At 35.4% G+C, this 17364-nt stretch overlaps 1 protein-coding gene across 1 annotated transcript in view; it reads left to right on the forward strand.

Moving 5' to 3' along the window:
* Positions 1–17364, forward strand: part of SLC15A5 (solute carrier family 15 member 5) — an 80562-nt gene that overhangs the window by 38929 nt on the left and 24269 nt on the right. The window contains exons 6-7 of the mRNA XM_054590913.1: positions 1937–2125; positions 11205–11336. Of these exons, the coding sequence (XP_054446888.1) occupies positions 1937–2125; positions 11205–11336 (321 nt within the window). The remainder of the gene's footprint in view (positions 1–1936; positions 2126–11204; positions 11337–17364) is intronic.

A 17364-nucleotide genomic window follows, 5' to 3' on the forward strand; every position in this document is an offset into this window, starting at 1 on the left:
TTAGTTAGAATGAGAAGCATCATAGAAAATTGTCATAGACTGACTTTCATCCTTTTTGTACCTCTAACTCAAAAGCAAATTCATTTTCTCCATGTCTGCTGTGGGTTTATTTATATAGTTGCCACTACCATCTTCCCAATCACCTGGACTTGTAGTCAACATTGACATATGCGGCCTCCTTGTTCCTTGCTTCAGATGCTATGGTTTTGTCAGTGGAATCTATTACATCTTGTGTCTGTACCTGTATATTTCCTGGCAGTGGGTGCCCTGATTGTAATTCAAGCCCGCATTATACTTTACCAGATTATTTTTTAACTTCCTATCTTCCATCCTCTAATATCTCCCATTCTGTCAACCAGCACATGGCCTTTAGAGTAGTAATTTTAAATGACAATTCTAATCATTTTACCTGTATCTAATGTTTTCAGACTCCATTATCTTCACAGTAATTTCAAAGTTCCTTAAAAACATACTAAATGCCTCATAATCTGATCCCAATCTATCTTCTCCCGAGATTCCCAATAACTTGAGTTTCTCACCATCCTGAAAATTTTCTAATGTTCACAATTGTGCTTTTGCTCATGTGATTTGTGCTGCTTTTACCTCTTCATATTGAAACTCTTCTCCTTTAAAGCATAAAATGATTCCTCTCACCTCTCCAACCAGAAATAAGTTCTCCTTATATTCCCCAATAGACTATAAGTGTGCAATGACAGAAAACTAAATATTTTTCATCTCATATACCCAAACTGCACCTAGTGTAATGTCTGGCATATAGCAAAAACAAAGTAAATATTAAATTGATATGACATATTGGTTCTGTTTCTGATGAGTCTGTAATGTGCCAAGTAATCTAGATAAATGCAATTATGTAATGAATTTGAGCTTAAAGGTAGATAATATTGAATTCATTTTTTATATGAGTCATATACAAAACCAAAATCTCTACTTCACTATAAACAGGACTTTATGAAACAATATAAAATAATAATAAATACATAATCCCTCAAACTTTGTGTTATTCAGATTTCTTTTTTATTTTTACACCTATTTCTTGGGAACTCAGTAAAGAACAGAATTTATGGATACATTTAAATGCTAAGATAAAATTAAAAAATTAGATCTACCAGTTTCTATATTAACCAAAACAAACACCATTTCAAAACCATTTTAAAGATAACTTTTAAAACCTTATGAAGAAATAATTTCATTTTAAATGCCCCTCAAAAATTTTTTATTATTATGTACCTAAAAAAGTGACCAAAAATTACATATCTTAGGATAAAAGTTAAAAACTATTGTTTTATCTTTTTAAAAAATATTTTATTACTTATTTTTAGAGAGAGGGGAAGGGAAGGAGAAAGAGAGGGAGAGGAACATCAATGTGCAAGATATGCATTGATCAGTTGCCTCTCATGTCCCTAAATGGGGACCTGGACCACAATCCAGGCATGTGCCCTGACAGGGAGTCAAACCAGTGACTTTTCAGTTCACAGGCCAGCGATCAATCCACTGAGCCACACCACCCAGGACTGCTTTATCTTTAATACTAAATGCTACTAATTACTGCAAGGACTGTGTAATAATACCACTACATTACCACCATCTTATTTAAATCTTACAGCCACCTTACAAAGTAAGCATAATTAACCCTATCTTAGAGGTGAAGAAAGTGATATTGAGATTAAATAACTTGCCTGAGACTACATAACCAGTAAATCAGGAAATAGGGAGGCAAGGCAGCCACAGCCCACCAGTGCCTAAGCAAAGGATGGTCATACAACACAATTAGCTGGCACCTGAATATCCTCAGGAAAAAAAAAAAAAAGTTGAGGAAACATTCCCTAGAGTCAATGTTTAACAAAATGCTCTATAGCCACTTACACTGATTCAGGGCTTTTTCTTATTTTTTTTCTTTTTCATTCTTTTCCTTCAGTCTCTGGAAATCTTTCTGCTGCATTGTCTGTGACAGTAGCTGGCTTCTTTGAAATACACAGAAAGCACTTCCCTCAAGTGGAGCAGCCTCTTTCAGGCAAAGTTCTCACCGTTTCCTCGATGCCCTGTTTCCACCTGGTTCTTCAGTACGTTTTACTGGGAGTAGCTGAAACACTGGTCAACCCAGCTGGTGAGTAACAATTCCCTTACCCCATGTTAGAACATACTGAGTCTCCACACGGAACAAATCACCTCAAGCGGCTGGCAATCTATTCACTGCCTGGAAATGTCCCATAATTCAAAACAAGAATATTTATCACCCTCTTTTTTAAATATTTAATTGTTCTTCATTCCTCTATCACATACAGAACAATTATTAATTCTACCTGAAGTTAAATGAAATGAAAGATTTACTAACCTCATTAAAAGCAGTAACCATTGGTCAGATACATAAGAGGAGAAAAGAAACCTTTGCTAAAACCTAGAAGAAAACTCCAATACATGCATATGAAAACTCTTCTCTTCTACCTTCCCTCTTCTCACCTCCCTCCCTCTCACTCATAGCTAAATTCACATATATACTCCCTCCAAAAATGACACTTATAATGTACTTTGGGAGTCTATGAACACACAAATAAAGTGAAAATGTGAGGCAATTTTCCAGATAACTCAGTGTCTTTAAATTAAATTACTCTAAATTAAGTATGATTACTCATGTTTCAGAAGACAGGTTCAAAATAACTTTATTAAATATCAAGAGTTGTCTGCATTGTCTAGATTGCTGTTATTAACTAAACTAGTCACTTTAAAATTCATCAAAATATTTCAGTGACTTCTTGAAATACAGTAATGTGTGTGTATGTGTAAGTATATTTATCAGTGTAATATATTATCTTATATTTCTACCTTCCTTATATTTCCCTGAAGTGAGAGTTCTAATTGTAACTCAAGCCCAATTATACTTTACCAAGATTATTTTTATAACTTCCTATCTTCCTATTTTCAATATCTCTCACATTCTGTTTACTCAGCACACAACCTTTAATCATACTAAATGACAATTCTAATCATTTTGATTATGTCTAAAACTTCAATCACTCTATTATATTCAAAGTTATTTTCAAATTTCTTAACTAGATATATTTAATAAAGATATATATGGATACACACACACACACACACACACACACACACGTATCTATACCAAAGCAATTCATTTAGAAAAGTCAAAATAAATTTAAGTTTGTATAATTATAGTCCTGTGTGTGAGACCTTTTTATAATTTTAAATCATCTCATTGCCTATATTTTGCACAAATTATTTTATGAAATTCTAAGATGTGGATATCATTTGACACTATGAGGAATACTAAAAAAACCAAAGTATAAAAGAATGCCACTATGCAAATGTTTGTCACTGGATATAGTTTCCAGAAAATTGTTAGAAGTAGTCAGCCAAAATCTTGTAGTCTAGATATGAAGAAATGTAGTGAATAAAAGTGATGAGTGAATACAGTCAGAAAATTCCCTGACAACTTAGCAACACTGGGTCAGTACACAAAAGGCAGATCATGTGATATAAATCACTTAATTCACCATTCCCTGATTTACCTTTCAAGAAACTCAGGTCCAATTAAGTCCATTGACTTATCCACTATAGAGGTCATGTGGTAGGGACTGCAAGACTTTGTCTGGATTTCCAGTTTTGTTACTTATTAGAAGTGTGACCTTGAGAATTAATTTAATCTGTAAACTTCACCTTTCTGATCTTTAAAAGGGAAATAATTATAATTCTCCCTTATATCAGAGCGTCAGAGTAAGAATCAATGGGAATGTGAACTACTCTTTGAGAATTAACATAAAATGTGAAAAAGTGTTTAAAATGTAAAATCACAAATTACTCTTCTGGGAGGCAGTACAGCATAATGGTTAGTCTATGGTGTTAAAGTAAGACAGATCTAAATTCAAACCCAGGGAACTTGGCAAAATTATTCTGCATTGCTGAGCCTTTATCATCATCTGTAAAATGAGGAAAGTTGTTGTAGGGACTAAGTAAAATATTTTATGTAAAGGGAAAAGCAGAGTGTCTAGTTTATAGATTACACTAAATAATTAACAGCTATAATGTGCACTGTTATTATTGCTATTATTATCATCATCTTTCACATAAATTAATAGTGCCAGACTCAGACTCAAGTCTTAGGCAAATACCAGGACACTTGATAGTATGGGCAGAATTGTGTCTTTCTCAAATGAGTCTTTCTAGGTTCCTTTTTTCCTCTTATTTATCACCTCCAATCCAACAGCAAGTCTTAGCCTTTACTCTGAAATATAATCAAAACCTGGCCCTGTCTCACTGTCTCTTTTGCTATCTGCCTAGTCTTTAGCCCTAATTCTATTAGAGGCTTCTAACTTGTCCCCTGTGTCCTCTTCTGCTCCATAACTCCATTCTCTTCAAAAGATCTGTCATGTTCTTTTGAATGCATAAGTTCTATCATTTCCCTGCTTAAAACTGTGTAATTGGATTTTGGAGATAAATTCCTTAATTTGGTGAATAAGACTCCACACAATCTAGCCTCTGCATTACTACAACTACATTTTATAACATTCTTCCCCTTGACCACTTCATTAGAAATTTAATGATCTTCATTCTATGTGTCTAAGTGTTCAAAATTATTTTTGCCCCAAAGCCTTTGTCCTTGCTTTTCTCTCTTCCTGGAATCTCTGTTCCTCTGTGTTCAAGTGGCTAGCTTCTTCTCATTGAGTTTTCTCAGAAACCATCTCTTCAAAGAAGCTTCCTTGGCCATGCCGTCACTTTCCAGTCCGTTACCCTGTTCCACTTTTTTTTACAGCATTTATCAGAATTTAAAATTATCTTAATTACCTGTGTGTGTTATATTGCCTGTCTCTCACAATGATAATGTATAGTCTTAAAGTCAAGATTCTTATCTTCCTTGTTCATCCTTTTCTTCTTTTATGTTCTTCCCTCCTGAAAAGTTCATGTATAGGGTACATGATCATAATTACATTTAGTCAAATAAACAAATGAATGAATAATGTCTCTAGCTATCTCTATTTGAGTACAATAAAAATATATTATTCAAGTTACTGACAAGATCCTACATTGATGGCATGAAGCAGGCAGTACGATGGATCACTCCCCAAATTTCAGTGCATATTTCCTACTCTTAAGCCATGCTCTGCATTGGATATGATCTACAAGAAACAAAAAAACAGAAAAATTTTCAAATTATTTCTTAATTATAGCAGTATATAGCCCAACTATTTCATAACTTGTATTTGCTTATGTATTCCAAAAATACTGTATGGTTATCTCCAATATGCCTGACACTACTTTAGGCACTTAAGACATATCAGTTTAAAAAAGATCTGTCACTGTGGAACTTACAGCATGTTAGAAGGTAATGAGTACTATAGAAAAAGAAAAGATAGGGCTGGAGAAAAGAATTAAGAATGCCATGCATGGAAGGTAGCAAGTCATAGCATTTTGAGCAGGATAAACTTCAATGAAGGGTGATATTTGAGCTGAGACTTGAGAAAGTTGAGGGAGTCAGCCACAAGGATGTCTGTAAAGAAAATCATTGCTGGCAGAAGCAGTATATGCAAAGAGGAAATGTGTTTAGCAAGAAAGTGCAAGGGGTCATGTGCAGTTGGAGGAAAGTGAGGAAGGAAAAAAAAAATAGGAAAAGGAGAGTTAGAATAGCCATTATAAAGACTCTGAGTTGGGCTCTGGGTGAAATGATAAAAAGGTATGACATAACTTACACTTTTAAAGAATACCGCTTTGTGTGTGGAGAACACACTAGAGTGAGGAAAAGGATAAATGAGTTGAGACAGTAATCCAGGGAAGACAGACAAATGTCTCAGACCAGGGAAATAGCAGGATACTTGGTAAGATACAGTCAAAGATTATTTTTATTTTGAAGACAGAATCAATAGGGTAGGAGAAAAAGAGGAGTTAATAATGACATCAAAGTTTATGACATGAGCAACTAGAAGGAGGGAGTTGTCATCTATAAAGCAATAAAAGGCTACAGATGGAGTAAGATGAGGAAGAAGATCGTAAGTTTAGTTTTAGACATTTTGAGAATAAAATGTCAAATAGAGATATCAAATAGGGATTGGATGTCCAAGTCTGTAATTTGTTATTGAAATAAAGGATAGATGCAGACTTGAGAGTCATAAGCATATCGATGGTATTTAAAGCGATGGGACTAGTGGAGATCACCAAGGGAGTTAGGGTACATAGGAAGTCTGAGAAGATGGAGAAGCAAATTAAAGAACTAAGCTGTAAGGCACTCCGTCGTGAAGATATTCCAGTGAAGGTGAGAAACTTGCAAAGGAGATAAAAAAGAAGCAACTTAAAGAAGATAGGGTACAAATATGCAATGGGATAATGCTCAGCCATAAGAAATGATGAAATACTGCCATTTGCAATAACCTGGAACGATCTTGAGAATATCATACTAATGAAATAAGTCAGATGGAAAAAGTCAAGAACGACATGTTCTCACTCATATGTGGTATAAAAAACTGAAAGCAATGAATGCATAAACAAGACAAAGAAATGCACAAAAACTCATGATACAAACAATGGTATGGTACTTACCAGAAGGAAAGAGGAGGTGAGGAGGAAGTAGCAAAGGGCAAAGGAGCTCAGATATGTAGTGATGAAAGGAGATTTAACTTTGGGTGGTAAACACACAAGGCAAGGCACAGATCATGGAAATGTACACTTGAAACCTATATAATTTTATTAACCATTGTCACCTCAATAAATTTAATTAAAATGTTTTAAAAAGAAAAATCTTTAGGTCAGAGAGGCTAAGCAATTTTTCCAGATCAAACCATAGTTATGAAACACTTTTGTACATTGCAACTTCACCATAAATATTATTTGAAGTGTGTTTTTCTGTGAGAACAATAAAGAATGTTATCAGTTAGGAAATAAAGAAGTGACTAGTGAGAAAAGAAGAAAACCAAGAATATTATCATAGAGGTCAAATGTAGAAAAGGTATTAAGAAGGAGGGAGCCATCCACCTTGTGAAATGCAGCTGTTAGATCAAACAAGATGAGAACTGAGAATTGACCATTGGATTAAGCAATTTGTGGGTTATTAATGATCTTTGACAAGAGCTTTTTCATGTGGAATACAGGGATGCACAAAAGGCTGCTTAGAATAAATTTAAGAGATTGTAGGAAAAGAAGAATTGGAGACAATTCATTCAAAGGATTTTGCTTCAAAGGCAAACAAAGAAATGGAACAGTAGCTGACAAAGGAATGAGATTAGCAAAGGTTTTTTTGTTTGTTTTTTAAAATTTCTGTTTGTTTTGAAGGAAGGAAAAGTAATGACATCATACAGGGTATTGGTGGGAGTGATTCTATAGAGAGAGGAAATTAATGGTGCCAGGGAGAGGGGAAATACCATAGAAAGAGAGATTGAGATCTAATTTATTAGTTGAGAACTTGGTTTTAAATAGTGGCAAGGGTACTTCATTAACAGCAACAGTTTGGAAGGCAGAGTATGTAAGTTCAGAAATACATGGGTGCATAAATATGGTGTGACGATTCTATGAAAATTCTCTGCCAGCTGATCAGTGAAGTAGGATGCAAAGGTATGAAATTGTCAAGGACAATGGGGGAGTGAACACATTAGTAAGATATAGAATGTTATCAGGGAGCATTAGGAGGCCATTTGAGGTTTATGGACAGGAATTTAAAATGAGTTGGACAACATGGTTATAGATTTTTCTTTGGCCACATAAGGCTGTATGGATATAGGAGCAGAGATGGCAGACAGTGAATTGTTTTGCCAATGAAATTCTTGAAAGCAAGATATAGATGAGAGAATAAGAGGATTGTAAAGGATTCTGATCATAACAATTGACTGTGAGACTTTACTTGGGTAAAAAGAGTAGTGAGGGCATGAGGGCATGAAAGAGGTGAAAATAATGAAAGGAGCAATAGAGGAGAGTTCCTAGAGGAGTACAAGCATTTGGGAATCAAGCTGGGAAGATAGAAGATGGAATACCATCAAAAGGGAGTGTACAAAGTTGAGATGATGAAGTGGTTACAATTACTGGACTAAGGCATGAGTTGTCAAACTTTTACTGAAAAGTGCTAGATAATAAATAATGTTTTGCCCACCAGTCTGTTACAGCTACTCAACTCCGTCATACGCAAACAGTTGTAGATAAAATGAAAAGATGTGGCTGTGTCCCAAAAAATATTACTTATAAATGTGTCAAGCTGGATCTTGCCTGACCATAGTTCACCAACTCCCAGCCTGGGGTACAAGGTTCAGAGTGTGACCCCGGGTATGAATGGCTAAAGTAGAGTAGAGGACAGGAGACTGGACAGGAGGTCAAAGAATGAGAAACCAAGATTTGGCAGAACGGGAGGTTGAAAGGATGATCTCTGTGAATGTTAAAACTACCAAGAATTAAGGCAAGAGTAGCACTGGAGGGCGTGATGGTGAGAAATGAGCTGAGAACTCAATAATGGAGGAAAATGGCTTAAAAATTGGCAGATGATGGCGCAAAAGATAAGTATTCAGTCATATAATCAGAAAATTTGAGATTCAAATCTGAAGCTATTTAGACATGAGAAAGGAATAATGATCTGAAAGTGATAATCAGATAGCGTTCCATTTCCTGGACCATGGTACTTCACATGGTCAAAATAACTTCTTACCAAACACTATATACACATTTGAACTGTTTAAGAACAGTTGGAGTAAAAGTGATTTCTAGCAATGAGTCCCCAGTACCAGGTGCCTCAGGAAGGTGGTTATGGCCCCATAATTTGTAGATTCTGCATATGCTGTGATGGGACATCTTTACAAACACTAGCCAGCCTCCACCTGGAGGCACATTTCAGCTCTCATTGGCAAGAAAAGCAGCTTTTACATACACTTTGAATAATTTTTACTGTGCCTTCATAGTAAAATGAGAATTTTAGAGTAGTGGCAGACTTGTTGATTATATCTATAGCATAATGTGCTAAAAGGAGGATCGTGGAGCGCAAAAAATCAAGTTGATGATCACTAAAGTCAAAAAAGATCAGAACATGCAAGAAGGTGCCTGAATGTGAAGAGCCAAGGACTTGAAAAGCTGAGTCCTATAAAAGGGAACAGGAGGCTTTCAAAACAACTAAAATGACACCAAAGAGAGATTAACCAGCAGGCAGAGGCTGGCAAAGTGTGTTCATGAATTATATACAGCACCAGAAGTTCTAGCAAGAGAAAAGCGTAGGATTAATAATTAACTAGCAGAGTAATAATGGGCTTGTACGTTCCGCTTTTTCTATGTGAAAGAAATCAGCCAACTTAGTCTTCCTGCCCATTGTTTGTCTCCTCATATTTATAGAGAGGAAAGTTCATAAGCCAAATCCTTTTTATAACTGTGAATCCTTTCTCCCAGTGCCTCTCCCGTGTTTTCCTCATGCTCCCCTTTGAATCTTCCTGAAAACACTTGCAGGTTGGCCTCAAGCTCTTTGCTGGTGATCTGCACTGAGTGAGAAAACTGGGGTACCCACAACCCCTGACTGCCAATATTTGAAGCCCTTCTCCAAAGTACTGTATTTATCACCATCATTATCTTTATCTCCAATAAGAATTTGTAGTATTAAGTGCCTGGTTACCACTGACTGCCCTTGGTCTATTGTGCATCCCTTTGCTCTCTGCCCTCCCAGAGTTTAAAACCCAGGAAAGATGTACCCATGCCTTTTCCCACCCTGGGCCCCAGCACTCAGCATGTTTCCTAAGGCATGGGTAGAGACACCTTTCAAAATTTACTGGATTATACATAAAAAGATGTGGAGGACACGCAGAAAGCAAAACAGAAATGTTAGATGAATGCAGGAAGGAACATGAGTACATTTACATTATGGATTAGTAAGTTGGTTAAAAAGAGCTGGACAAATATATTTCCTGGGGTTAAAGTAGAGAGGAGACAAGCTCTCTTTCTTCTTATAGAGAAGGAAAGTAAAGTTTTAGTGTTCACAGTATATCAGTTTTCTATCACCACTTTTTAAAATGAGCTTTAATGTTTATTTATGATCTTTCATTGTGGAAAAATTTGCTAAGCACAAAAGGGCAAGGAGAAGAAAAATTATAAATCCAATGATTCCACCACTCTAAGCTAAAACTGTTCCTGTTATTCAATGTATTCTCTTTTAATTGTCTGCCACTCTGGTGTATCCATGTTCCAGCTTCGACAATTTTTGACTCATGTCCAAACTTGTTTTAGCTCTACCCTTATCGGCTCTCTTTACCCAGTTCCTCCTTGTTGTGTAATGTTGAAGCACATCCCAGATATCATATTATAATAAATATTGCAAATATTTTAGCATATGTGCCTAAGATTGCCATGCATATTTTAATAGGTATGTTAATGTGGTATGTACATAATCCTATATATTTATTTTCATCTATTTCTGATATAAAAATTTATTTTTAATAGAATTTTTATTTTTTATTGAGATATAATGACATATAACATTATATTAGTTTCAGGTGTATGACCTAATGATTAGATATTTGTATACACTGCAAAATAATCACCATAATAAGTCTAGTTACCATAGGTCACCATAGAAAGTTACGAATTTTGATGGGGAGTTTTGTGTGTGTACGATGAGAACTTTTAAGACATATTCTTGGCAACTTTCAAACATGCACTACACAATTACTGGCCATCGTCCTCATGCTGTACATTGTATCCCCATTAGTTATTTATTTTATAACTGAAAGTTTGTACCTCTTAATACCCTGCACCAATTCCACCTCCCCGCTGACACCTTTCCCCTTTGGAAGCCACCATTCTGTTCTCTGTACCTATGAATTGTGTTTTGTTTTTCTGTTTCCACATATAAGTGAAATTGTATACATTTGTCTTTCTCCATCTCACTTATTTTACTTAACATAATACCCTCAAGGTCCATGCAGGTTGTAACAAATGGCAATTTTTCATTCTTTTTCATGACTGAGTAGTATATTGGGACACCCAACAAGAAATTGATCAAATTTTTCTTGTAACTGTACAAGATACATTTTGCCATGTTTTATTTTTTAGACATCTATAAATTTTAGGATCATAATATATCTTGCTGCAGTAATTTAAACAAAGTCCAACCAAAATTTTAACTGTTTCAGTAAACTTTCTTTGAGATATAATCAACACTAATTTGAACAGTATCTATGAAAGTATGTTAGAGTGTTCTAAACTCTGACCTCTTTTTCTCTCAGTTTCTGTAATATCATACAGCTTTGTTCCAAGTACCATCAGAGGAAACTTTATGAATATTTTGACCCTGTTAAATGGATTTGGTTGCTTCATGGCGGCACTGCTGGTGGAGTTGGCATATCTCATCTCAGAAGGTAAAAATAAGTCAAGCTTATGCATGATAAGTTATGCCTAAACTTGTATTCAAGAGAATACCATATAAATTACCACTGATTAATTTAATTTAATTCTTATCTTAAGAGTTATCCTGTTCATAATAATCTTGTTATATCAAATCATGTTCCAGTAAGTGATAATACTATAATTGCATGTTACCTTAGAGGTCATCTAGTCTAACACTGTCTTAAAAACTAGATGTACTAGTATCTGCTTATACCTAGAAAAAAGTCCCTACTTTGAGACATAACCTGAGTCTGCCCATTTGTTGAGAACTATGTTCCGCAAAATAAGCCTAATGTTCTATCCACATAGCAACTCTTCAAACATTTGATATATATTTGGAGAAATAATATGGCACAGGGATAAGAAAGTAGGTTCTGGAGTTTAATCTCGATTGCTTAGCTGTGTACCCTCAGTTTCCATGCCAGTAATGACAATAAATAATTTATTATGTTGTCCTAAGGATTAATGTAATTAATATACATGGTAAGTGCTCAATAAAGATAACTATTATGATCTTATGGATGAACCACCCCAGTTTTGTCACATTGCATGATTACCTGACTTTTTACTGTAAAAGTCACTCCATTCATTAAACAAGCAACAATTTCTCAGTATCTTTCTTAAAATGTGGTGTCCAGGATCAAACACAATGCTCATGATGGATAGATATGCCACTTTGATTAGCCTTCTCTCTCTCTCTCCCTCTCTGAATGCCAACAAGGATTCTGTTGACTTTTCTAGTAGTTGCATCATGCTTATGGTCAATTAAAACCTTAAGATTTATCCTGTTTTTAGCAGCCTCTTTCTATTCAGTTTCACTCATCTTATCACAATTTTTTTCTAATTAAATGCATGAATTTATCTTTATCCTTAATAAATGTCAGCCCATCATCCTAAATAACGCATTTTTAAAACTCGATTCTGTCATCCATTGAGTTACTAACTTTCACTTCTTTACTAACTTTGTGTCATCTGTAAATTTTAGCAAGCAAGTTCCTAGACATCTTCCAGGCAATTGATAAATTGTTGAATTGGACAGAACCAAAAATAGAGCCTACGAAAAATTCTTAAAGACCTCACTGAAAGTTAATGGCAATCAACTAAACTTTCCCTTTTGGATTTAATCAGGCCCCACTTCACTTAACTGCTATATTCAGCCCACACATTTGTCCATCATTCCCTGAACAACATCACAGGACACTGTCTTATATTTTCCTCTGAAGGGGATAGGGCTGTGTTTATGATAGTCCCTTTAGCCATCAGAATAGCATTCATCAAGAAAGGAAATGAAGTTCATTTACATGATTTGGTTCTAGTGACCCCATCCTGACTTATAGTGACTAATTAGGACCCTTAAAAGAGAGGATTCCCTTGACCCTATGCCTGATTTTGGGTCACTCATCATCTCTCTAAGACTGTTTCCTCTTATTTATAAAAGGAAATGCTGCACTTTACTTTTCTCAGAGATGATAAAAAGATAAAACTAAATAAGGCTTTTGAAAAGTTTAATGTCAGAGAATATTTTAAATATAAAATTGTCATATATTATAGTGGTCCATTTGGTTTGAAAGAATCAGTCTATTTAGTCATACAAGCAGACCTGTTTTTTAACAGAGCCGACCATAATGAAACCAACACTATTCACGATTACTATGTGCTTAGGCACCCCACACCCTCCACATTCCATTTAGCACATAGGATATTTTAAACCTTTAAGGATTCATGTCAGCTGAGCATGTGTGTCTGTGTGTGTGTGTGTGTGTGTGTGTATGCGTGCGTGCGCATGTGTGTGAGTGTTAGTGCATGATTGGAAAAGATAATCAGCTATCACAGTCTCCCAGTCTCCAAGCTGCATTAGTCATTTTTAGCACCATGGTGGGGAATGGTGTGAATGCGGTAAATTCAAAAGATTTCTCAAAACTTGACTGTGCAGACAGATAACTGTTAGAGTGACATTTTCAGTACAAGTGAGAAAACTGATCCTTCTGGGATCTCTAACTCCGACTGCTTTAAAGGAGAAGATACGAGACTAAACCCATCCTCCTACACTAATCATTTCAGGAATAGTTTATCTAAAAGTAGCAATGCTAATATAAAGGAGTGAAGAAGTCAGTCAAACTGCTTATTTCAACTATATCCCATTAGCAACCAGATCAATTTTCTCACTTTCCTGAGTTCGAGCTTACTTTTTGAAAAAAATAACAAAATAGCATTCAGTGAAAAATGACATCTCTGTTATGAAGATGCAGATGATTGAAAGATCCAAAACAAAATGTCTAAGGGAAGAAGGATAGTTGGACAGAATCAAGAGGTCAAGGTGTACATCTTTGTGTCCCTGCTAATCGTTCCTCCACAAAATTCTGGAAAGGATCAGGATCATTTTAGATTTAAAAATGTGATCTTTTAAAATTCTCATTTAAATGTCTATGGATACTGAGGCCACCAACAGCCACATCACCATGAATCACCTAGTCTCCCTTGAAATAAGAATTTGCAGTTGCAGTAAAGTTGAAAGGAGAAATATTTATGCACATGGAAAGGTGTTCATTTGGATTCCACAGGGTCATGCTTATTTTTCAAAAAATATGTTTCTTCAAATTCAGATCAAAACCTTGGGTACAACTTTGTGAGGGTTTTGAGATGACAGATTTTTAAACCCAGAGGGAAAAAGAAGTGACCTGCTACCCCATAGTGTATCTTTAGCCAGCCAGTACTCTACTGTCTGTGAACTAGTTCAGTGACAGAGTTTCTGTGGCTGACTAGCCATGCCCCCTACAGCTCCCACAGGCAAACCCTGTTTATGGTCCTCAGTCGGAATTAGACACAGAGTCCTCCTTGTACAATGGGGTTATACATTTCAGAAACAATTTATTCTACACCCTCAGCCTTTGGCTCCACAAAAACTCTTGATGCTAGTCAGAGGCCTTAGGGCTCATAACAATATCAGGGCAGAGCCCAAATTACCCTTTACACTATGGAAAACAACTGCTCATTGTTATTGACTCACTAGAGGTAGAAAGGGCACAACTTTGAGTCAGAAAAACCTGAATGTAAACTCAACTCCTAAAAAACTGTGAGATTTTGAGCACATTATATAACTTTTCTGAGTCTCAGTTTCTTCTTCTCTAGAATTGTATCACTAATAACTTCTAATAATTGAGGACAAAAAGAAATAAATATAAAGTACCAGATAAAAGCACACAAAAAAGGGATTTTTGCTGTCATTGTAATTTGAGTGAAACCACAGCAATTTCCAAGTGAGCAAGGTTTATCTTGGATATGATATTCTGGCATTTTAATAATTCTGCAGAGAAGAGTGTGCTCCATAAATGCAGAGCTCAGTAGTCCTATTGAACTTCAATCTCAGGTCTAGATTGGGATGAGATTAAATAAAGTAGCACTCTGAGATTCTTCTTGGCCTCATGGACTGATGTCATTAGTGGAGCTTCCTTTGTATGGCAAACTTAGAAGTCTAGGTAGAATTAGAATCACATCCATGTTCACACTAAGAGTGCCTGGAAATGTGATTGAAGGATGGGTGACATTTGGCTTGGTGAGCATAGGAGTGAAGTATTTCCTGTAGGGGGCACATATGTCATGGCTTGGAAGTAGAGAATGATGAGGTACGTCAGAAAAACACAAAGATCAGTAACCTGAAAATATTCAGTAAATATTTTCTGAACAGAGAATATGAGGAGAGAATCACATGAAATCAGCCTGGCTTACAGTTATTTATTTAATTTGAAGGTGATAAGAAGTCATAAAGCCATCAGGCTAGTGACACGATCTATTTGGTTTTAAGATCACTGTGGATGCAATGTCATTTGGAAGGGAAAAAGAATGGTTTGGGAGAAGCAAGACGGGTACAAAGGCAGTCACCCAGGCAAATTTAGATAGTGATGAACTAAAGATGAAGTAAGCAGATGGAGAGAAATGAATGGATATAAGCTTGATTTTAAAGGTAGAATCAATAGACCTTAGTGATTGTTTTGATAGAGAGAGGGAGAAATAGGGTACAAGGAAAGGACAGGTGTCAAGAAGACATCCCACATTCTGCCAAGAGAAACTGGGTAGACAAAGCTTCCATTTTCTAAGTGGAGAACATTAGAAGATGACTAGATTTTAAAACTTGTCACCCATTCATATTTTTATTGAATTTATTGGGGTGACATTGGTCATAACATTATATAAGTTTCAGGTGTACAATTCTATAGTACATTCTGTATATTGTATTGTGTCTTCACCACCCTAAGACAAGTCTCCTTCCATCACCATTTATACACTCCATACCCTTTTTTACCTCTCTACACCCCGCTTTCCTCTGGTAATCATCAACCTGTTGTTTGTATCTATGAGAGTTATTATTATTTTTTGCTTAATCCCTTCAGCTTTTCACCCAACCCTACAATACCCCTCCCCTCTGACAGTTGTCAATCTGTTCTCTATCTATGAGTCTGTTCCTATTTTTTATTAGTTTATTTTGTTAATTAGGTTCCACATAGGAGTGAAAATCATATTGTACTTTTTCTTTCTCTGTCTGACTTATTTCACTTAGCATAATACTCTCCAGGTCTGTCCCTGTTGTGAAAATCCTTTTTTATCCACTCATCTACTGATGGACACTTTACCTGCTTCTGAATCTTGCTATGGTAAACAATGATACAATGAATATAGGGGTGCATATATGCTTTAGAATTGGTGCTTTGGATTTCTTCCAATATATTCCTATAAGTGAAATGGCTGGGTAATAAGTCACTTCCATTTTTAATATTTTAAGTAACTCTGCATTGCTTTCTACAGTGGCTGCACCAAACTGCATTACCACCACCAAGAATTCCCTTTTCTTCACAGCCTTGTCAACACTTTGTTGACTTATTGGTGATAGCCATTCTGACAGGTGTGAGGTGATATTTCATTGTGGTTTTAATTTCTATTTCTGTGATAATAAATAACATTGAACATCCTTTCATATGTCTGTTACCATCTGTATGTCCTCTTCAAAGAAGTGCTTATTCAGGTGATTTGCTCATTTTTTAATTGGGTGGTTTGGTTTTTCATGTGTTGAATTTAATAAATTTTGGATATTAAACCCTTATGCAATGTGTCATTGGAAAATATGTTCTCCCATTCAATGGGTTGACTTTTCATTTTGTTGAAGGTTTCATGTAGTCCCATTTGTTTATTTTTTCCTTTGTTTCCCTTGCCCAAGGAGATATATCAGATAAAACATTGCTATGAGAAATGTCAGAAATGTTACTACCTATGTTTTCTTCTAGGACTTTTATAGTGTCAAGTCTAACATTTAAGCCTTTAGTCCATTTTGAGTGTATCTATGTGTATGGTGTAAGAAGGTGGACTAGTTTCATTTTTTTGCACATATCTGTCCAATTTTCCCAATGCTATTTATTGCATAACCATATTTACCACATTGTATGTTTTTGGTTCCTTTGTCAAATATTATTAATTGACTATAAAGGTGTGGGTTTATTTCTGGGTTCCCTATTCTATTTCACTGATCTATATGTCTGTTTTTATGCAGTAAGTATGCTGTTTGATTACTATGGCCTTGTAGCATACTTTTAAATCAGATAGTGTGATTCCCTGAACTTTGTTCTTCTTTCTCAATATTGCTGTGGCTCTTCAGGGTCTTTTGTGGTTCCATATAAATTTTTGGAATATTTGTTCCAATTCTGTAAAATATGACATTGGTATCTTGATAGTAATTGCGTTGAATTTATAGATTGCTTTGGGTAGTATGAACATTTAATAATGTTAATTCTTCCTATCCATGAATATGGTATATGCTTCCACTTATTTGTATCTTCTTCAATTTCTTTCTTCAGTGCCTTATAATTTTCTTAGTATAGTTCATTTATATCCTTGGTTAAAGTTATTCCTAGGTATTTTATTTTTACAATTGCTTTGAAACAATTGTGAATGGGTTTCTTTTCATAGTTTCCCTTTCTGATAGTTCATTATTGGCATATAAAAATACAACTG

Source organism: Pteronotus mesoamericanus, unplaced genomic scaffold, assembly GCF_021234165.1.
Source record: "Pteronotus mesoamericanus isolate MK-2021 breed Mesoamerican mustached bat unplaced genomic scaffold, CSHL_Meso_final scaffold_21, whole genome shotgun sequence".
NCBI classification, from domain to species: Eukaryota; Metazoa; Chordata; class Mammalia; order Chiroptera; family Mormoopidae; genus Pteronotus; species Pteronotus mesoamericanus.